At 41.1% G+C, this 23,428-nt stretch overlaps 1 protein-coding gene across 1 annotated transcript; it reads right to left on the bottom strand.

Moving 5' to 3' along the window:
- Window positions 1–1,124: 1,124 nt before the first annotated feature.
- Window positions 1,125–22,801, bottom strand: tcf25 (TCF25 ribosome quality control complex subunit). Its single transcript, XM_075461849.1, has 18 exons — window positions 22,450–22,801; window positions 21,343–21,489; window positions 21,180–21,245; window positions 20,815–20,936; window positions 14,624–14,689; window positions 14,460–14,542; window positions 13,510–13,640; window positions 12,132–12,231; window positions 10,964–11,057; window positions 10,720–10,812; window positions 8,192–8,297; window positions 7,929–8,088; window positions 7,688–7,775; window positions 7,351–7,509; window positions 7,005–7,095; window positions 6,073–6,152; window positions 5,872–5,947; window positions 1,125–1,735 (listed from the first exon to the last, which is right to left on the bottom strand). Exons 1-18 carry the CDS (start codon window positions 22,681–22,683, stop codon window positions 1,568–1,570), a joined length of 2,064 nt encoding a protein of 687 aa, XP_075317964.1. The 5' UTR covers window positions 22,684–22,801; the 3' UTR covers window positions 1,125–1,567.
- Window positions 22,802–23,428: the final 627 nt, after the last annotated feature.

The following is a 23,428-nucleotide window of genomic DNA, read 5'->3' as shown; positions in this document are numbered from 1 at the left end:
AGAAAATAATCAAATACTGTCAATTTAACTCTAAATGAAATGTGGGAATCGGCCAAAGAGAGCAAGGGTGAGAGGGAATACATCAGTGCAGCAAAGAAGAGGGCCATGTGCAGTGAGAAAGATGAACTATAAAAAAAAAATAAAAAAAAAAAAAATAAATAAAAAAGGGGGGACGTCAACCACACTTGAGTTTTCCTAACATTTGGCAAAAGTCTGGACAAAGAATTACCAGCTGTTTGTGGACTTTGTGTCCTTCAAGGAAAATTGAATCCATCAAGTCTCCAAAACCAAACAGGTCAACTGAGTAACCCGAAGACCCGAAGAGAACCTCCTTAAAGGTTTGTTGATGATAGAATTTGCAGCAAGTTCTCTAAACTATTGCAGTGCTATTCACTTCTTCTTCCATCCCCTTTCATGTGCAAACGCACTAGAAGACATTGGTTTCCTCCTTTTGTGGGTTTCCTTCCTATAATTTAAAGACATTTTCAGGGAGAAAAAGCATGGCAAAGTATGGCAAGTGAAAATAGTCATTTTTAAAGGATGACATTAATTTTCAGCTCTTTGCTCGTCATACAGACTTTTTTTTTTTTTTTTTTTTAACACCACAGCAAGAAACTTACAAGACGATTATGGTTACAGATGATTGTTCTTGGGTTGTTCAGGTTGAATTTCATTAACAGGCGAGTCACAAGTTACTCTACGCTAAATAAAAGCTGCTTAACGACGGGGAGATCCTTGATGAATGTACTCCACAGAAAAGAGGCTAATATTTAATTTGTAAAAACATACAATAAAAAAAAAAAAAAAAAAAAAAAAAAAAAAAACAATATTTGCGAGCTCCAAATATTTTCATACTCGGAGCATCGAGTGTCTTCAACATCAGTGGTGAAGGTTACAGGTTTCATCCAAACCTGCACCAAACTGTGTGGCTTTCTGGTCACTTAACATTTTGGTGGTTTTTTTGATGGTGTCTTTGTGGCCTCTACAACATGTATGGATGTACTTGGGCAGCGCTCACATGGACATTTCCTCTGATGACAGTGCCAAAACTATGTAAAATTATCTTGTGTTACTTTAAAGCTGAATTTGTTTCAAGTGAAAGGAGCCATTTACAGGAGTCTCAGTAAATGATAAAAGCTTTATGATTGTGGCAAAAAAACATTTGTATTACAATGCTGCCAGTTTTGAATGTTTGATACAGAACTTCTGTTCACTCAACACAACAGTTTGAACCTTAATCTAACTTCAAAAAGTAGTTCACTGTGTCGGCACAGAGGGAGGAAGATGTCCTGTATGTTCAGGTGCTACTAATCTGACTGAGGGGGTTGGAATTAAAACTATCAACCATGGTGACACGACAGGTTCAATTAACAATCGCTTTTCTTACATTGTAAGAGAGATCCCCATCCTTGTAACCATCTGGATCGCCCCAAAGTTAAAGCAGAGTGTAGCATTCTGAAATTTTGAGATTAAAAACAAATACGACTCAGCTGTCCCACTCCATCTTTTCTCCAATTATTTTTTGAAATTTTCTTTTCGCCTCAAGTCTCGATCCGCCTATCCTCTCTCAGTCCCATTCCTCTTCATCTCTGTAAGGGTTGTCCTCTCGCGGCGGCTCCTGAAACCGGATGTTTGCTAGCATGTCTCGCATCGCCACCATCAGACGATTTACTTCCTGGTTCAGCTCCTGGCCGGCTCGAGCCACCTCCATGTCATCCTCCAGCCTCGGTCCACCCTTAAAAAGGTGAAAAAAAAAAAAAAGTCAATCTGCAAAGCTCTAATGTCCACTCCCTTTCAATTCAAGTACTTGGCCTTGTTAAACTATTCCCTGAATTGAATTTTCCCAACTATGTCACATGCCTACTTCTGTAGAGTTCATGTAGGTTGTTCTCCGACACTGCTAACGAATACAGGATAATCAGAAGCTTACGCACGCAGTTTCTTTATCAGCACGTTAAGCATTTTTAACAAATGCTCGACAGTTATCATTGGTTTAAGATTCTCACGTACCGTTTCTGAAATATCTCGTCTCGTTTTGAATTCTGCAACTCCACGCATGTTGCTCTAAAAAGAACAACTTGACAGTATGTCCGTCTTAGTCTTAACCATGTTTCTTTTATCCATACTGAATCTCTTCCTCTCTATAAGGGGATAATATGATAGGGATGAACAGGACTATCCGGATGGAAAATATGCCATGGGCACATCTGTTTCCATTAAGTGTACACAGCAAACCCACAAGACGTTCATAAGTATGTGCGGGTGCACCTTATACATGTGTGTTAGTGTGGCTGCGGTTGGTTTGTTGCACACTGCCAGGGGACCACAAGAAAAACGATGAGACAAGACGCATTAGATTTTTTATCTCTAAGTACACACAGTCCCATATTACGCACCTCACCATAAATTTGTTAATGCACTCTTGTTTAGACATAAATCAGCGTGACAGGAACATGTTACGGACCATTAGAAGAATCCTTGAATTTTTTCCAAATGGTTTGCATTTGTTTGTTGAAAAATTAAACAAACAATGCAGAAAAAGGGTTGGAATATTTAGTACATTAATCCAAAATCCCTTCTATACAGGGAAGGACCACACGATTAATACTACGTCACATTGTGGCAAAGGGTTTTTAAGTGGCTTCTATTGAATCCATGAGCTGAATACTGTACCATTACATTGCCAAGCATATCTACCCATCTGTTCTGTCTTTGATAATGCATCCGTTTGACCCACCGATGCCATGACAGAATGAAAATTCATGTCACTTCTCAAGCTCTTAAACAGTGACTTTTTTCGATCAACTGAGCATTGGTCCAAGTTGGTTATTGGGATGGAAACTCAGAAATGATCCTGCTCCTGCAACGCAGCCAAGCACCTGTCTGTTTTGACTGTTAGTCACTAAAATTATGACTAAATGTAACACTTTTATTCATAAAAACTTCTGACATTAATTCAGACAACAATCATTTCAACATGAAACTAACCGAACAGCTTCGCAAGATTACGAGTCGTTTTATTCTATACTCAAACAGCACCATTAGACACTTCTTTGAGAAAACGTTTTACTTGAAGCAGTCTTTTTTTCTTTTTTTAATAACTCAAAGAAAAGGTGCTGTACACTTTCCTCTCAAGCTGACCGCATACTGTAAGTCACAGAGGATCAACACTGGGAGATGCAAGATTGATGCCCATCTTTTGCATGCAATTTTTCCAAAACAAAATAAGAAAAATCATAACTAGAAAAGGAATTATAAACAATTTGCTACTGCCTTATCACCTGCATTAATGCCATCACAGAGCAACTGACCATAATCCAATGCCCAAGTGTAAGCCAAAAATAAAAGTTGTGTAATTAATGTTTGAAAAAGCCCATTTTTCCCCCCTTTTATTTTGTTACAAGGAACGGATTCAAGGAAATCAGGAGCTATTCAAGACTGACAAAATGTCCGATAATTATGTAAAACTGAACCCACTGACTTGGCTTGATAAACTAACTTTGCAAATAAACAGAATAAGCATCATTTTTAGCAAGGAGACGATGAAGTCACTATAACACTTATAACACTAAACAACCTTTCCACTGTAAATGTTGCTCCTGCTCTTCACTGACACACAGGAGAACTGGTCACATGCTTTCTTAGATCATTTTCAGCTGTCTTCCCTTTAGGCCAACCATGAGTCTTTGGAGAAAATGTTCCATCAGTCAAGGATGTGTGCTAAGATCTTTTCCCAGAGCTGCAAGCCGCTCAGGTGCTTCCACTTGACTTGCACCCTGCAACTAAATGTGTGCATTTGTGCGATATTTTTTTGTTGTTTGTAATCGCCGACCAGAAATCTAGGGTTTTTGGTGATTTGCATGACTTCTCCGAATTTGGAAGTGAAAAGAGGTCATGAATGTGTGAAAGACGCAGACTGTCTCAGAAAAGGAGGAAACATACACTCTCTGAGGGTACAGTTGCCTAGAATACAGAATACAAAAATTTCTTTATCATGAATTGAATTTGCTTGTGGGGAAGGTATGTTCCAGATGGTATTTGATTAATCGATTTGACACAAAAATGATCAATTGATGCACAAAACATTCGGTGAAGTCAGACAAGCTAAAACAAACTATAATCAGCATGGGTCCTCATAATGATTCACTATCCGGCAGCACCGGCTTCCCTGATCTAAACAGCACTTACCAACCTAAAAACTTCATTTTTAAAAATTTATTTTTTTTTTTGATAATCACCGACCAGAAAACTAGGGTTTTTGGTGAATTGCATGATTTCTCGGAGTTTGGAAGTGATAAGAGGTCATGAATGTGTGAAAGACGCAGACTGTCTCAGAAAAGGAGGAAACATAAGCCCCTTTCACACTGCGACCCGCTATCTTAGCGGGTCCAAATTGCACCTTCGACCCGCGTCGAGCAATGTGAACGCTTGGCGTGTCAGGGTGACCCGTGTCGCCTGAAGCCGAGTTCAGGGGGAGTTGCCTAGTGGCAGAGCGTCACACGAAACACAGAAAATGCTGGGCGTGTACAATGACGTAGGCACAAGCCATGCGTCGGAGGTAGGGTGAAATACACCTGTCTGCATCAAATTTTTCAAACAAACGATGGCGGGACACATTGAGAACTCATTTTTGCAATGCAGTTCATGGAGATGTTACTTTACGGTGCGTCTTGCTGCGTGGGAAACCGCGCTCTCCCATCTTTCTCGCCAGCCCTTCCAGCAGAGGTCCATCTTTCACCGTCCCCGACATGTGGCGGTAAATAACGTCCTCTGCTCGGGGGCTGAGGAGCTCGCGGACCTCCTTGTCTCACCAGTTGGCCATATTAAAAAATGTCTCCAACTTGATGTAGGCTAAAACAGAGTAAAACGTGTCCTCACCTGTCGCTGTTGTTCTGAATCAGCTGTCCATTCTGTCTTTTAAACTCCTCACGTCACGCCCACGTCCGACCCGCGTCGATTGTGTTCACATCAAACTCGGCTCGGCAAAAAGACTAGGGTCCGACGCGGGTCGAAAGGCGAGTCGAGTTGACGCGGCAGCCCGGGACGGCAGTGTGAACGCAACAGCGGACACGCTAAATTCGCGAATTAAACGCGGGTTATTCGGCAGTGTGAAAGGGGCTATACACTCTCTGAGGGTACAGTTGCCTAGATAGCAGAATACTACAGGGAAATAGTCATTTAGCATTTAGTGAGAAATTATTAATGGGACTTAAAACACGCTTTTGATTTAAGTTGCATAAAAAAAAAATTCTTTATCATGAATTGAAGTTGCTTGGGGGGGAGGTATGTTTCATTGTAGCATTGTAGATGTTAGTAACATTTCCAAATCCTTCTCATCTGCCTCCTTTCTTTTATTTTTGCTTCCATTTAAGTTCACTTGGAGAGTGTTTATCAGTGAATCACTTCACACCGGCTGCGGCGGGCAGTTCATAGTCAGTGTAGAGACTGAACTTGGAGCGCACAGAGCTACAGAATCTGTTAAGACACAAATGACTTTTGTTTGTGGGACTTACAGCTGCTAATCACATGCCGTCTCCACATGCACAGCATGGGTTCTTAATTAGTGCCTTCCTATTATTCAACATCTATGCAGCAATCTTCCAAAAAATGTGAGCACAGTTTGCTGTTTAGGTTGAGGAGAGACGAATTCTGGCTGCAACCCAAAAAGTGAACATCATATGTAAATATCTGATCAGACTTATGATGTGCTCGCTCCTCAAATATTTAAAAATAATAATAATAATTTTTTGTTAGTCATGGAAGTTGACTTAATTTTTTATTTTTTTGGACACACAACACAAATCCAAATAAACTCATTTTTATAGACAAATTTCTTAACAGTGGGCATTTAGCCTGAGTCATGCAACTCACCTGCAAGTTGAAGTTTGGCAGCAAAGATCGGAAAAACAGTGACAACGTACTCTCATTGGCTGCACCGACATGCTGCCTGGATAAGCAGATGCGCAAAAAAACAGAAATCGCTTTTAGTTTCAAAGCAAATGCCGCTGTGAGGCATGTTTGTTCTATAAAAAGTGCAATTTCATGTACGCAAACATATGGGTCCAGCATCACCTCTCAGGGCGGGTGTATGATATGACTGAATCTAGTGGAGGCAGCGGGTCAAAACCCATCACAGGCTGAGTGGTCACCTCCTGAGTGTCACAAACAAAACAACAAGTTAGGGACCGACTCTGTAGAGAAACATCTGGCCACCATACGGCTGACACCATCGTACTACTTACAGCAAGATGTAAAGCTAAGTTTTCGGGAGAAGCTTCACCAGCTCTACTTTTAATACAGGTGGAGTTCTACTTATGTGGAGCTGCAGTATCTGCAGAGTGCCTGAAGTCTTAAGTGCTCTCAGGACAGTTCAATTCCAGGCTGAGCTGACTGAAAGAAAATGTCTGAACTTTGCTGAAGAGCAGAAAGGCGAGGGCGTCTCCAAAGTAATCAGTCTGGTTGCGGTTTTAGAGACAGAGCTGAATGTAATCTGGGGTCACATTTATTGGGAATTAAATTCATTTTCAATTTTGGCATCGTCCATCTTCTCAAATTAGATCCACAGAGGTTTTTGGTTGCGGGAAATCTGATTTTTTTTTAAATCAGGAAAAATTTTAACTTTGAGGCATGCACTCCAGAGAAGACTAAGAAGATTTTTTAATCAGTCTAAAATCTCATAATGAGAACTGGCATCTTTCAGAATCCTACAGGCAACCATGCTATATTTTGACAACTGGAGGGTGAGTCGAGGACATCGTGGAATAAGTTAATCGCCTGTTATTGAACTTGGATTTCAGCAACATCACCTTCATCAGGTGACATTACAGGCCTTGATAAATGCCAAATGAAAAGTGTGTCGTACTGATGGAGAGTTTAATAACTTTTCTGTCAGACTGACTTAAATTGGTCGCCATCTTGGGACCAAAAAAAAAAAAAAAACATGAAATTAAAAAAAGAACATAAATAAAACAGTCTTAAAAAAAGTGTGATGATGAAGTTCTTACAAGAGGCAGACTTGAGGTGGCCTCTTTGATCTCAGAGAGGAGGACATGACGATGGATGTTCCTTGGTGCACTCTGGTACCTCTGCTTTCTCCTAAAGAAAAATGATGACGATGAAAGACATTTCTCAATATGGAGAAACATGAAGTAGAGAGGTGAAACACAGTTCACTGGTGATTCAATCCCTGTCATACCCATTTAGCATTTCTAATACACAACTGCTCAAAATGTCCACATGTTAGCATTTTGCTAACATTAACATTTGCTATTCTTTGGTCTCCTTTTCGCACCGTGCAAAGTTCAGCAGAAATATTACAGATCGTATCACAGCAGACAGTGTACTCAGTACTTGTTTTGACAGTCTTCCACATGAGGGTCTTTGGCATCAACTCGACGCAGCACCTCCTTTACGGACTCTTCCAACCAAAGCATGACTGTTGCCTCCCTCCACAGACTGCATGTTCTCCCCACATACAGAGCTGTCAGCTCAGCCAGGGCAGGTGGCTGCCTGGAGACAGAGAGAGTGTGATGAATGCTACAGCTAGAAAAACTGATACAAATGCGAACTAAAAAAAAATATATATATATATATATATATATATATACCCGAGAGATCATCAGTAGCAGTCGTATAAGGGATTTGCCATAGCAACAAAATGCAAACGACAAAAGGGAGCATACGTTACCCAATCTGACTCTTTGGGCCAAAGAAGCTATGGGAGGTGACTGTGGCATCTGCCTGCACAGTGCATAGATCCAGTAAAGGCATCAAAACTGCCAAAAAAAACATATTTATAACTAAGTAAGCTGGAGAACATGTACATATACGCTTTATGTCGATGGTAACAAGTTGAGGAAGTGACTGTGGGACAAATATGCCTAATAATCTATTTACTGATAGTAGCAGTTAAATTCTGAGCGTCTTACCTCCGGGGAACATGATAAGAGTGTCCTGGAGCATCTGGCTGGCTTCTTGTCTTTGTTTGACACTTTCTTCGGGATCCAGATCTTCCTGCTGACTTAGATGGAAATGACAAAGTGCCGTGGAGAAGGCGAAGTTTGGCAGCTGTGACAGGTTTCTGTGCTCCTGAAAAAAGGAATGAGAACTCATTTCCTTCTCAGACTAAAGAATTCGAGAGGCGCACCAACTTGGAAATACACACACGTTGTGCGGTAGCTGCACACTTTACCTCCCAGTCCTGATATAACTGAAGAAGAGACTTGTACTCTCTGGAACGCAGTGTTAAAAAGTCGATGAGCAGGAGCATGCAGAGCGGGTCTGAGTCTGGGTCCAAACTGTGACAGATAAGAACCAGAAGACGATGATTACTGCACGTACTTGATATAAAAGACACTCTGATTAAATATATTATCGTAGATACCCATCCCATCCTTTCAGGAGTTACATGAAAAACAAACTGGAAGCAATGAGCGATCGCCGTGTTTCCCTTCGGGCGTTTCAATGAACATTCAAAGTTTTGTAAAAAAAAAAAAAATTTAATTAAATTAAAAGTCGATTGAAATGAAGCAAAAACCGCCTAAACCCAGCACGACACATCTGGTGTAAATTAAACGCTTTCGTTTCCACCCACCTTTACGCTTATACAAACAGGGCTGAGTATAGCTGCTGATTCCCTGAAATGATTCAAAATTCGGCTTGGATATAAAAAGAGGTTTTCATAAAATTAACTGCAAAAATTCCTAAATAAGATAAGCCGTTTTGGTCAGTTGTGCCGACACACTTTTGATACCCAAAGTGCTGCTTCCGTCATGTTTGCCCTCTTCCCACAGACATGTCATCATCAATGTCCTTCTGGACGGTAAAAATGGCTGAAGCTGAAAAATATATATACACAATCTGCCCAGCTGTAACATAAATCTTGAGGACTTCTCTTCATTTTGATCTCACGTATAGTCGAAGGTCACTTTTGCTCATCTCTTCCTCCTGGATGACTCATGTCAGGAAAGTGATCACTACAGTGTTTATTACATTAGTTTGTCCCATAGCCTACAGCGTGGCCTTTGGATGACATTGTCCGACCTGATTCATTTGTTTCTGTATCAGGTAATGGAAACATGGCCGAAGTGCATTTTCTTTTTAACAATTTTTCATTTATTTATTTTAGTTACAACTGACATTTAGCACGAATTTCTTCGTCTTTATACGAGTGACAAAATAAGTCACGATAAAGCAGAGAGCACCAAAACACCGCAGAGCCAGACTATCTGCTGGCAGAGTGAATGTTGACTCTCTGGCAACCGCCCAGCCTGAAATTCCTCAAGCTGAACTTCTGGTGGGAGAGGGACAAACTTTAGCTTTCATTCGCACTTTGTCACTTTAAAAGAACCACTAGGCATCTGTTTAGGAGGGTCAGAAAGCCCAAGTTATGGATGAAACTCAGATAACCGCTGCCCGTTACATGGAGCTGTGAAATTGAAACTACGACATACTAATGGCACCAGTGTGAGGGAACAGCTTTTACGTAAGAGGCGCACTGGTTGTACCGACAGTTTACAGGAAGTGTTCTTATGCAATGACATACAAACACGGGGATTGTTTTTGGCTCGTCTGACCGTGCTGATCCCAATCATTTTAGCACAGTTATCTCCTGTGTCAAGTACATTACATTAACGTGCATCGCTCTGTATCGATGTTATATTTCCTGCCTAACAGGAAAAAGCATTGGTATGAATTTTGTAACTACATGAATGAATCTAAACAGTAGGTTTTTAATTTATATTATAAGTGACCCGACACGCACACAAAAATATGCCCAAGCAAAGTTGCTGCTGCCAGAAGAAAAATATTTCGACTTCGTCAGACAGAAGTTAATTAAAACATGTTTAAAAGGCAGAGAAGAGGTGGGCTCTGCAGAGGATTTGGACCAAGTGGATAAGTCAGGCCAAAGCAAAGCAAACCTACACGACACTTAAAAGATAAAAATGACAACAAGCAAAACTGGAAGAGTGAAGCCGAAATGCGGCACTGCTGCCAAGATTCCCAATTAGGTTGAGTTTCACGGTGGTAGTAGCTTTGTCCACACACGGAGGTTCCCTGAAATACTTGATAACTGCAGTACATGTTTGGAATTTCACGTCTAAGCAGGCAACTGCGATTAAAAAGAATTGCGCTGCATTTGCCCGTGTGTTTATTTGAGCCAATGTGAGATCTGTCAGCCAGGCTGTTGTTCAGACACGCACCTGAAATCTGAGAGCAAGGAGCACTGCTGTTAGACCCAACTTGATATACTAGATGGTTATGCTATTTAAGTCATATCTGGCTGGGTGGTGAACAACACATTTGTCTAGAATGTGACAAATTAGAATGTAGATCTATTTCTGCTTCATGCAGTTTTTAACCAACTTTGAACAATACCAAGCGTGTCTACAGTCTTTATCCGCTAATGACTTAATTGGGGGAAATGGGAGTTCTTGCTTTGCTGGCAACACAAAGGATAACACGTAAAACTTAACCCGTAATGTCTAATATTTAAAGAAACTGACAGACAGTAAATGTCTTTGTTTGGGTAAATGTAGAGCAGTGGTCAGAGATAACGAGAGCAGAGTAGATAAGATAGCCATCAAAAAACATGGATGTAATATCTATGATGGTTGACCTTTGAATGAAGGAGGGTGTGTAGTTTTCTTTGGAAATTTCTACTTCTTTTATTCAAGCCACGTTGAACTCTGCTTTCTTAAGCTTTTTCACTCTTCGTACCTCAGGATGAGTTTGCAGTACTCCAAAGCGGTCCGTGGGCATCCTCTCTTCTCCAGAAACATCATGTGCTTATAGACGGCCAGATAAAAGGCTCTGCAAACGAGGGTGATTGAATTACTGGATTGCTGCATCCATAAAATACAATTTAAGTTTAAAACAATAATCGAGGGTCAAACTGATGCTTCACAACGGCAAGATGTTGCGTAACAAAAGCTAAAAACGGGGATGAGAAGAAACCACAAACCTGTTTTCTGGTCTCAAATAATCCAGCCTGCATGTACCCGACGTCAGGCTGAATAAAGGATGGAAAGCACACTCAAAGCTGTACATGGCTCTTTCTAGACAACAACAAAAAAAAATAATAAAGACATCTTAGTTTTATTTTCAATCTCCACAATTAACATAAAATGGCATTAACTCCAGGAAAAGACCGTAATGTGCTCGTTAACAGAGAGCGGTAGCGGAAGGGTACACAGCACTGAAGCAGATGAGCTGTGCCAGCAAAAATCTTATATGCATTCAACTCACCAGCAAGGCTTCACATCTTGAAATTTAAAATACTAGAACTGAAAATCACTGTCTCTCTTCTGTTCAGTGTTAAAATTCGGCTGATGGCATGTAATCAAATTATCTCGGGATGAAGACAAACGCCCTTTGTTAAATTATCCCTCAGGTCCTCTGCATAGACTATTTTAGATAACCGGTTAAGGACAGGGCCTGTGATGATAAACATAGCATTGTGCCTCGCATGAAGCATGAACTCCGACTTGTTAACAGTGGCTGTTTTGTAGATTCACTCTGTGCAAAAGCATACAGCTCTGTTGCCCAGCAGGGTTTGAATTGCATCCATAACGGACACAAAAATTAATAAATCCATGCCGACTCGACCCGATAAATGAAATTAAGAAATGTTCAGTATTTAGCTGGTCTTCGAAACTGATGAAAACCAGGCCTACACTTAACAGCAGATAAATATCTGAAGAAGGACTGTATCGTTTCATGTCTGTGCCAAATTCTGTTGTCTGTAAAAAAGGGACAAATTTGGAACAGACGGAGCTTGTGTATTAAGTCAACAAAAATAGAAAAGCCTGGCTGGCTGCACCAACGAGTGCGCTTCCGTTTCAGCCTGAACAGCTTTACAACGAAATAGCCAACGTAACTTAATGGAAAACCTTGTCCTGGTGTAATATTCTACAACAGCCAAACCAGGTCTAAACAAATCATCATCGTACACTTTTACTCTGTCAGTTTGCCTGTGAGCTATACGAGTCATTTGCCCTTGAAGGAGACTGATGTTGAGGCGAGAAAATTCCTCTAAATCGCACCGTTTAATGGATGGACTCGATTTCAACTGGGCCATATATACACACACAATCTAATTTCATGAAATGAGAGGAAAACCCGATCCTCACCAATGAGATCCCGGGCCATCTCTTGATCCTCCTGTATCCGGCATACGTCTGAAAGCTGGAGCAGAGAATCGATGTGGTACGGGTTGAGCTGAAGCAGGGCCTGCAGTGAAATAGGAAGGACACGATGATGAAGCTCGACTAAGACAGACGGTTAGAAGTTAATAAATCAAGTTGTGCAGCGCAGACTGCCAGTTATGGCCTCGTGCCACAGGCAGTTTTCTTTGTGTTGGCAGTCAGTTGAGTGCGGCACACCTGCACTTCCATAGCAGACGGGTGGAATCGGGGGGCACATTTTAACACATTACAGTTGGGCAAGATGGCGTCTGAAAATCTTGTGATGATGTCTCTCGAGTTGAACTCACTTTGGACATATGTAAGGTGTAAAGTTCTGAATGTTTTCCACCAATATATGGTTCATTAAAGACCATGAATGTTTGCAATAATTCTATTTATTACTCCTAAGATTAAACCTGTCTCAAGTGTCATCAATTCTAGATTTGACTGTTTTAGATGGAAAATTTGCTGAGAATTAGTTGAACCCAAAGAGGAAACTCTTCGCTTAATATGAATGTGATTTTGGTAATCATACACACAAAAGGCAGGATTTAAAAAAATAAATAAATAAAAAACTGCACTTTTAAATCATGAGAGCATGACTGTAAATGGTAACCTCACCAAAGGCCAAAACCATTTAACCGGCAGCTCGTCAGAGGGTGACTGTGTTTCACATTATGCAACACTGAACCAGACTACATAAGACTGCAGATAGAACTGATACCTGCTGCCTTGAGATAGCTGTAAACGGAGCTTCAAATTAAAGAAAAGGTCCTCTGTGGAGACTATAAGCTGTGGCATACAGGGCAGGGAAAGTTCACTCAGTCATACTCCTCCTGTCAGGGCAGCAGTCACAAAACACAGCTCCCATAACTAAATCAAAATGTGAGCCACAGAACCCAACCTATCACTACAAAGACTAAACCAAACCTCCAACCTCAATAGGATGTCACGTGTGGTGCATGGATTTTTCTTTGGAGGCAAACACGTGATTTACACTTCGGCTTAGAGACGACACAGAGCCTTCACTGCAGCGTTCATGTGCCGATTTGGGCTTTTTTTGCACTGGTGTGTCTGTGTTGCTCTGCATATTCATCCCCCCCCCCCCCAGAAATGCTTAAAAAGCTTGTAAATGTTGAAAAGTGGATATTCAGTAGAAATTACACAAAGAGGAAATCCATATATGGACTGGCAGTCCCTTGTAAACAAGGAAACAGCACATTACTTTTAAAAACCTTTGTGTCATGGAAGCATTTTGTTTGTCTAAACGCATCAATCGCATTTTCATATCGACAGGACATGCAGAGAATAAGGATTTTTTTACCACTATGTTGTTGGGATCCATGGACTCAACAGCATCAAAGAACTTGAACTGTACTTGCTGGTAGTCCCGACTGTGCTCAAACGTAAAGTACTGAACACCATCCTTGGACTCCAGTAAGCTCATTGAGATTCCTGAGGAGACACCAAGCAGAGTTAGTGATCTGGAAATCAAATACAAATCGGAAATATAGATAATCTCCTATTCAAATCACACAACAGAGCTGAACAAGTAAGAGTACATAAATGAGAACGTCTAGCAACTGAATGCGGGGTAAACAGTACACGACAAGTCTAAAGCCCAATATCATACATTTTCAACAGCTTCTGACCTCAGACACTTCATTTCGACATGGAAAAGCTAATCATTCTCGTTGCATGGAGATGACTAACGCTATTGGTTGGTGATTATTCAACAAGATACTACTTAAGGAAAAAATGTCAGTAAAGAGCCAGTTGAGCAGGTCAGCACATATCTGAAACATCCTGTGCGCTCACAGTGAGGCAGTCTTTATGACGACATCTTTTTCCCCACAAAGATTTCAACCTGTCTTGCACTGCCTAAATCTGAGCCCATCTTTTGCTACTATGGTGGTTTTAAAGCTCTCACCAATGATGAATCATTTCTTTGGGTTGTCAGTGGACCGCATGGACAAAAAAAAAAAAAAACTTTCCAACAATGGTTAGGGCTACAATGCTCCAACTGGTTTGAGGTTCGTGTGGTACAATCAGAGTAATTTCACTTCTACTAGAATTTCTACATGGAAAGCTTCTTAAAAAGAAATCGATGATTGTTGAAAGTGCAGTTTAATGCATCGTTATTCTTTTTTTAAGCAAACGAATCACAAACAAAAAGACCAAATTTTAATTCCAACAGGAGTCGAGATATACAAACAACAAAGGAAGCAGTTAAAAAAAATTAAAAAAAATTATGTACAGTCCAGAAGCGTCTACCTGGGCGGCTGAAGCGAGGCCAACTTTCCTTTGGACTGGTCATCCAAGTGCTGCGGTGAAACTGTCTGTTTCTCTGTCGAGGTCTGGTTGAAAAAGAGTGGTTTGAATTAATTGCACAGTAGTACGTCCAAATGACGCGGGACATTCAAACCCAAACAACTTACCTTTGATCCCCTAGAACAGCTCGAGCTCCAAAATATCGCTTCAGCTCCGTTTCTGGGTTGAGATTCCTGATGAGTTAACACACAAAGCCACAAATACATTCTGACGGGCAAAATAACAACGAGGACCGGCTGAGAAAATACATTTCAAGGGGCTACTGGCTTTAATGTTTTACACTTAAAAAAATATCCTCAAGACACTGTAGTCAGAAGTATGTATGTATGATGGTAAGATTAAGTAAGCAGCCTGGTCATCGGGGGCACATCCAATCCATCTAATAGTTTGGTGTGTCAGGGTGTGTGACTAACTGCGTCCTCTGTCACCGAACAACTCTCTGGCTTCTTCCCACAGTCCAAAAAAACCCAACAAAAACTAATTATTCGTCTTGTTTGCTTTTGATCAGCGATTTTGAAGCAGGATTGCTTTTCTGAAGAGGGCAGACGTGTCTCTGCTTCCTCCTGCTGCTTATCGCTTTATTTGCTTTTAAATCATTTTACTTCTTTCCACAAGTCTTGGATATAATTTTATTCTTTTTCTTTTAAGTGAACCAAGACTTTTTAAAATCATTTTTATTCTTTTTACATCTTATCTGACGAGCCAGCGACTACAATCCTTTCAACATGCCCTGTGAAAGCTGTCGGATATATCAACAAGAAATTTGGGCGCTACAAGTAAGGATTTTTGCCTTAGAAACTGAAATGGGACTTCATGAAACGCTCCCAATGGAATCCAGTGGTAAGAAGTCCACATTTACTTCCAAAGGAAAGGGTGAAAAAACTGCTACCTCCAACTTAAAGCTAAATGATACTGTGTCTTTTCCAAGACTCTGTAAAGGCACGTATGATGGACTTGGTGCAAAGCCGAAGAATCGTCAAACTGTTGGTATCAACAGAGAATATGTAACATCACCCGGAATAAAGTTAACAAACAGATTTTTACCACTGTCAGAGCCAAATGTGACTGAGTGTAACAGACAGAGAGACGGTACAAAGAAGCAGATGGACAGAGAAACTGTGTCGAGTGTCAAGGTCAAAGATACTCTTGTGCTTGGAGACGGAGCCATATCTAATATAAACATGAACGGAATGGTTACATGCAGCTATCCAAGTGCCACTGTCTCTGACATCACAAGATTACTACCAGAGGTACTGGCAAAACACCAAGGGGTGAAACAGCTGATTGTGCACGTGGGTGCAGTGGACATCAGAGAGAATCAGTCTGAAATCTTAAAAAAAGACTTTGAGAAACTGTTTGAGAGTCTTGATAAAGTGACAATACCAACATTCATAAGTGGACCTCTCCCAAACATCGACAGGAGGATCAACAAATTCAGCCGGCTGCTTCAGTTGAACACATGGCTGTCCAAAGTCTGTGAGTCCAGAGGACCTCATTTCATCGAGAACTTTAATCTTTTCTGGCAAAGAGATGATCTCTTTCAAAGAAAAGGCCCACACCTGAACAGAGGTGGAGTGAGACGACTGACGGATAATCTTCTCCACGCTCTGAGGCATCAGAAGGGGCCAGGGCCAGGACCAGGACCAGGACCAGGACTGGGTCCTGTGCTGCCGCAGAGAGAGAAGACGAGCCAGAGAAGAGCTCCTGCCTCGCCACCCAAGGACCCAGCAAAGGATTCAGCCACAGCAGCCACAGCAGCACCTCCAGCATCCCGAACACAGGATTCAGCAGCTCCACCATCGCCTTCACCACGGGCCTCACCACAGGCCTGGGACCCACCTGCTGCATCTACACCCTCCAGAGATGTTTCACCATCGTTCTCTTCTCCACCGTCACCCAGGAGATTTCCTGATCACCTTGAAAGCTTGGTGAAATCGGGGATTAAAATGGTTCCTCTCACGCCAAACATGGCAAGATCAAGAATTCTATCCTCAAAGAAGCATCGAGCCCCTCTCCCTCCCCAGCCTACTCCATCGACCAAAGCCCCCCCAGCTTGGCCCCCATCACCGGTGCCCACAGCTGTCATTTCCAACAGCGTCAATGCTGTTGTCTAGGACACTAAGGGCCTCTGTGTTGGTAAACACCATCTCAACCAGAGGTCCAAGGATGGAGTGAAGAGAGGGACAATCAGACTGTCCAATCAGAGAAATCTTATCCATATCCCTTGCAAGAACACAGCATCCAGTTCAACTATAACTAATCTCAAACACGCAGTACTCAATGTCAGATCTTTAAGTAACAAATCATTCTTAATTAATAGTTTTATTTCCTCTCACAATCTTGATTTTATGTTTTTAACTGAGACGTGGCTCGACAAAAACACAGCTAATGCAGTCCTGATTGAGTCTAGTCCACCTCACTTCAATTTTGTGTCTGAAACACGAGAAAACCAGAGGGGTGGGGGTGTTTGTGCCATGTTTAGGGACAATATACCCACCCACAAGTTGTCATTTGGGTTTTTTTCATCATTTGAGTATGTGTCATTCAAAATGGAGATAAAACAATCTTCCATACTTTATATCACCATTTATAAACCACCACAGAATTGTTTTATTGATGATTTTACTGAACTACTTTCAATTGTGTGCACTGCTTTTGACTGTTTAGTCATAACAGGGGACTTGAATGTGCATGTGGACGTAGCGCATAACAAGGAAGCTAAAGAGCTCACTGCTGTCCTTGAAATGTTTGGTCTAACTCAGCATGTGACTGAGCCCACCCACAACAGAGGGCACACTCTAGATGTGCTCATTTCAAGGGGTATTGTTATTTCAAACGTGAATGTCGTTGATGTTGCTTTATCTGATCATTTCTGTGTTTTCTTCGACCTATCTACTTTACCCAAAACACCAGCTGGGTCTGCAGTTGTTCGGGGAAGACTCATAAATGACAGAACAGGGACACAGTTTATGGAAATGATTAGGTTTGAGAACACCCTGTGTTCTGATGTTGATGATCTGTTGAACTCTTACACATCAAGTCTCTTAAATGTTTTGGATACCATTGCTCCTGTCAAGGTTAGAATGGTTAAAAGTAGGCAAAGGGCGCCATGGAGGAAAGAAGAGTCGGTCAGGGCACAGAAAAGGGAGTGCCGGAGAGCCGAACGGAAATGGCGCAAGTCAAAGCTCCAGGTTCATTATGAGACTTACAAAGAAAAGCTATGTGTGTTCAACCAGACTTTGCGTAGAACAAGGGAGAGTTATTTTTCTGAAATCATCAAAAACTGCAGTAACAACTCTCGTGTCCTGTTTGCTACAGTAAACAGATTAACAAACCCTCCAGTTTCACTGCCTTTAGAACTCATTTCTACATCCAAGTGTAATGAGTTTGCAATATTCTTTAATGACAAAGTTCAAGGCATTAAAAATGCAATAATTTCCACAACACAAATAACTACTCTGCAGCCAGCTAGACACCTAGAGCTGACACATTTCACACCTGTTACTGACAAAACAGTCGAAGAGACCATCTGCAGTCTGAGTTCATCAACGTGCTGCCTTGATGAGTTGCCCACTAGATTCCTAAAGTCTGTGCTGAGCAGTTTGTTACCACAACTTGCTCATCTAGTCAACATCTCACTCCAGACTGGAACATTTCCAAAGGCCTTAAAAACTGCTGTCATTAAGCCTCTTCTAAAGAAGAGCAATCTTGATGCCACAGTACTGAACAACTACCGGCCCATATCAAACCTGCCATTCTTAGGCAAAGTCCTAGAAAAAGTTGTATACCAACAGCTTAGTGACTTTCTCCTGTCTAACAATGCTTTTGATACTTTCCAATCAGGCTTTAGGCCCCACCACAGCACTGAGACAGCTCTGATCAAGGTGACAAATGACATCCACCTGAACACAGATGCAAGTAGAGTCACAGTCTTAGTTCTGCTGGACCTGAGTGCTGCCTTTGACACAGTTGACCATGCGATCTTATTACAGAGGTTAGAAGACTGGGTGGGAATCTCTGGTCGTGCTTTAAACTGGTTCAAGTCCTATCTGGAGGACAGGAAATATTTTGTTGAAATTGGTAACTGTGTCTCGGACCAAATGGCTATGACCTGTGGGGTTCCCCAGGGGTCAATCCTGGGACCCGTATTGTTCAATCTGTACATGCTTCCACTAGGCCAGCTAATACGCAGCTATAATGTGTCCTACCACAACTATGCAGATGACACTCAGATCTACGTGTCACTGACGGCAGGAGAACACGGGCCTGTAGATACACTGTGTCGCTGCATCGAACAGATCAGTGTGTGGATGCAAAACAATTTCCTCCAGCTAAACTCAGACAAAACTGAAATCATTGTCTGTGGCCCACAGAAACAAAGAGAAAGTGTTATCAGTCACCTTGAGACTCTCTCTCTAAAACCTAACTATCAAGTTAGAAATCTCGGGGTAATATTGGACTCAGACCTGAACTTTCACAGCCACATTAAATCTGTAACATCAGCAGCTTTTTACCATCTAAAAAACATTGCCAGAATCAAAGGAATAGTGTCTAAACCAGACTTAGAGAGACTGATCCATGCGTTTGTCTCCAGCAGGTTAGACTACTGTAATGGCCTGCTCACTGGGCTCTCTAAACGGGCTATAAGACAGCTGCAGTACATCCAGAACGCTGCTGCTCGAGTCCTGACTAGAACCAGGAAATACGACCATATTAGTCCAGTGCTCAGGTCTCTGCACTGGCTTCCTGTCGCTCAGAGAATAGACTTTAAAACAGCTCTGCTTGTGTACAAGTCTCTTCACGGTCAAGCGCCAAAGTACATCTCTGACATGTTAGAGCCATATGAACAGACTCGGGCTCTGAGAACCTCAGGGAGGGGTCTCCTGCTGGTGCCCAGAGTCAGGACTAAACAAGGTGAGGCTGCGTTTCAGTTTTATGCCCCTAAAATCTGGAACAGTCTTCCAGAAGATGTGAGACAGGCCTCAACTCTGACAATGTTTAAATCCAGGCTGAAAACAGTTCTATTTAGCTGTGCATATGACACCTGAAAGTATTTTATTTGCACTCTTCACTTTTTAATTACTTAATGATTATTTTAATGGGTTTTAAATTTCTGTCTTTTATTTTTTTAATTCCTGTTTAATGGTTTTATTGCCTTCTTGTGATTTTATGTAGCTGTAAAGCACTTTGAATTGCCCTGTGTATGAATTGTGCTCTATAAATAAAATTGCCTTGCCTTGCCTTGCCTTGCCTTGCCTTGCCTTGCCTTGTTTGTCTCTTTTTTGGCCCTGTGAAGGACGGGCGACCTGTACAGGGTGTACCATACCTATCACCCAATGACAGCTGGGATAGGCTCCAGGCTCCCCCCCATTAATGACATAATGGCTTTGCGGAGCCACATCGCTGCCTAAGAGGTGCAAAAACATCTTGTTCCAGGTTAATGGGGTTTCACTGGTGAAAATGAATGCCCTTTATCAACACAGGTTTCACCTATGACATCTAATTAAATTAACCTGCAGTGAAGTCACCGTTTGTGTTGCCAATTAATCAATGTTCCAACTTGTGCGAGCCAGGCGCCACCGTGTGGTAATTTCAAGAATTACAGAAAGGTATATTACAGAAAATGGGGCAAAACTAGACCCACCATCAAATCATATCAGCTGTGCACTGGTTACAAAGTACTTCAACATTTCTACTCCAAAAAAAACACAGATACATTTTGTGTTTATTCTAAACCGTATCACAGTTTAAATTGTGACACCTTCAGATGCGGGCGACAGAAGCTCCCTTAAAATTTGCAGAATCTTTATTTTAATTTTTTCTTAAATTACTTACTTTTCAACTAATGTAAGCATTACTTATGACTGTGCACAATGGAAAAAAAAACAGAAAAAAAAACGCAGCGCTTTGATAAAATGCAGTCGACCCTCAGCCATTTACATGCCTGGTGTTCTTCAACCAGGGCGATGTCGCCGGTTGTTTTAAAACAACAGATTATTCAACCGCTTTATCGAAAACCCACCGGCATCTAACCATCCTCTCCATATGAAAACAAAACCCTGGACCTTCCTGGCAGCTACACATCCCTCCCACGTCTTCATTTTGGGCCATCAGATCATATTTCTCTCCTTCTCCTCCTAAACTACTACCGATGTCTCATTCATGGGTAAACACAATCGTGTTATGTGTAATGATTAATAAACTGAATCTTGGAAAATTTAGCCAGCTTGACTACTTCTGCAACCACCCAAGTTAAGTCAATGTATCTGGTAAGCATAAAAGGAGTTGGTAAACTCACCTATGCTCCACCTGGAGTACAGATCTTCTGTCAGAGCCTCCACAATCCTCACTTTGTAGACTCAGGCCGTTGGACTGCTCCAGGTTCTCCAGCAATAAATCAATATTATCTGCCGCAGCCTCCTGAAATCAGTCAATGCAGTGAGAGAACGTTTAACTGCTGTTTATTTGCTAAGAGGAGCTAAGGTTTCGTATAATGAAAGTCTAGCGATCGACTCTGAGGAATGGAACCCTAAAGAAAGGAAATCTGTAAAATTATTTCCATGACACAATGGTGTTTTAACTAACTGAAAATATAAAATGTCGGCTAGAGCAAAATGAGATACAAAACACTTTTGTCGGACAAGACCTAATTTACAAATTTACTTGTCCATTTTCTGCTGTCCCTTTGGTCTTCTTCTTTTTCCTCTTCTTCTTAAGTCCGTCTCCAGTCTGTTATAGAAATGAGATGATGAAAACGTTCTCATTTAGATCAGAAAACTCGAGTCAAACTGGCAGAGATTCCTTCTCATGTCGTTGTTCATTTTACCTTCGTGGGCAATTCTTCATCCTTTTCAGCGGGTTTCTCAGAGCCTGCGTGATCGTTCTTGCCTGTAGCTCTTCTCTTATTTTTGTCTGTTTTTTCGGGCTCTTCGTCAGGTGTCATTTTCTCCACCTCATTTTCTGCATCACATATCTAGATAATAATACATAGACAGAAAATAAGCATATAGACAAAATGGTGAACTGGGGAAATGAATGCTTTTAATAAGTACAAACCCCACAAATAGACGTAACATAGTAAAAAAAAAAAAAACGTGTTGCTGTGCCTTGTAACACCAAACAATCTTCAAACCCAATATACGATATGCTGTAATACACGCGATTTGTGTGTTAAAGGTGACAACGAAAGGAGCAAAATTGTGAATGCTTTGTGGCTTAATTATACAATATCAATGGGCAGTGACAGAATAAAAGAAGAACTGTTTCTGGCTGAGAGTTGAAAGAGTTGTATTTAGTATCTATTTAGATGTGTCTGGAAATCTTTGCTTTAGAAGGAAAAATATTTTTGGATTACTTCAAAAACTTGTTCTTGCTATTGAATTGACTGGATGTGTCTAAATATTGTGTCCTTTATTAGCATGTTCATGTTTATATGTTGCTTTGTATGAGTAGTGTGCATTTTTTGCCATCATGGTGAGCTGCGGAGCCCCCCAGAATATGTTTAAGTCTTTTTGTGATGTTTGACAGTTTAAATATTTAACGAAGAAGACTTTTTCATTGCAAGATGATTAAAACATTTTTTTTGTTTAACTTTCTAATAAACGTTACAGAGACAACTTTCCGAAGTTTGACGAACCAGAACTCTGTCTCTCACTTTCAGACTTGTAAACACGTTGCTTGACAGCAGTTCATACCTTTTCTGTCTGCTCTCTTTAGTTGATGACCGGTAAAATTTACCTGTAATTTTGACACCTAACTAGTTATCATGATCAAACAATGTAACATTTATTATTTTATTATATATACCAGCTAAGAGATGAGCTAACGCCATACGGTTAGCCTGTTTTAGCAAATAAGCTAAGTAAAAATAATGCTAAAAATGTAACTGTAACAGTAACATGACGTGAGTTGGGTGGATGCGCCGCCACCTTACCAGTTCATAAATATTACTGAAGTTTTTCTGAGACTTGACTTTCTTTCCTTTTCGGCTGCTGCCTTTGCTTTCAGGTGGGAGAGAAACATTAGCCGTGTCCAGCTGCTCCTCCTCAGCCTCAGCCTCAGCGTCAGCCTGCTCCTCCGGGCTGTCACCCAAACTTAGATCCCCGAGGTCCAAGGCCTCCTGACCCCGCTGTTTTCCTCTGAGCCTTCGCAGAGCCCGGGTAGACATTGTCAGCTGTTTACGTTTTAAGTCCACATACACGTCGATGTGTTTTGGTTAAAATAGCTTTCTCGTTAGCTAACACCACTGTCCAACACACACAACACAGCAATTAAATGACGGTGAATTTTATTGGTCTGCTTTTCTTCTTTTTTGAGATATTTTACCGCCTCTGAGTGTCATCCTGCCCTCTAGAGGATAGAGTAGAAATAGCGCCAATGGCGATCATTTTCTATCAATTTCAGTGTTTGCATGTTAGTTAGGTGACTAACTTCAGTCGTTTCCTCAATTTTATAAGAGGATAAATTGAAAAAAAGAGACAAAGCAGTTAACATGAAAAGTATGAATAGTTGAAGACACGTGAATTAGCTGGATAGAGTATCTGAAAACTAAACAAAACTCATACAAGTGGGGTAAATGTCGACCATTTCATACCATTTGCTATTATGTAATGACATTACAAAAAAATAACTGGCATTAATTAATCCAAGTAACTGCATTGTCTTGACTTGATATTTTCAAGGAGTATCTTATTGTAAGTTGACAACATAGCAACAAAAAGCTAAAACAATACGGGTCACCTGAAGAACTGTAAATGAAAACCCAAAATTAATGTTGTTTGCGTTGTAAATGTTTGGTGATTTTGAATGGTTTAATGATCTTGTGAAACAAACAAAAATATTTCTGGAATTCAGATTTCTTCGGACGATTCCACCCTTGGGCTTAAGTTGTGACATTTTCAGTGTTATTCTAG

This window comes from Odontesthes bonariensis, chromosome 1, assembly GCF_027942865.1.
Source record: "Odontesthes bonariensis isolate fOdoBon6 chromosome 1, fOdoBon6.hap1, whole genome shotgun sequence".
NCBI classification, from domain to species: domain Eukaryota; kingdom Metazoa; phylum Chordata; class Actinopteri; order Atheriniformes; family Atherinopsidae; genus Odontesthes; species Odontesthes bonariensis.
The sequence above is the reverse complement of the archived record's forward strand: the minus strand, read 5'-3'. Positions and strand labels throughout refer to the sequence as shown.

What these genes read in the sequence shown, in the direction of transcription:
- tcf25 (XM_075461849.1), bottom strand. Translation starts at nt 22,683, where the DNA reads ATGTCTACCCGGGCTCTGCGAAGGCTCAGAGGAAAACAGCGGGGTCAG. An exon ending in TCAGTAATATTTATGAACTG is followed by an intron (nt 21,490 to 22,449) that starts GTAAGGTGGCGG and finishes ATTATTATCTAG; the next exon opens with ATATGTGATGCAGAAAATGA. An exon ending in GGCCCAAAGAGTCAGATTGG is followed by an intron (nt 7,510 to 7,687) that starts GTAACGTATGCT and finishes CTCTGTCTCCAG; the next exon opens with GCAGCCACCTGCCCTGGCTG.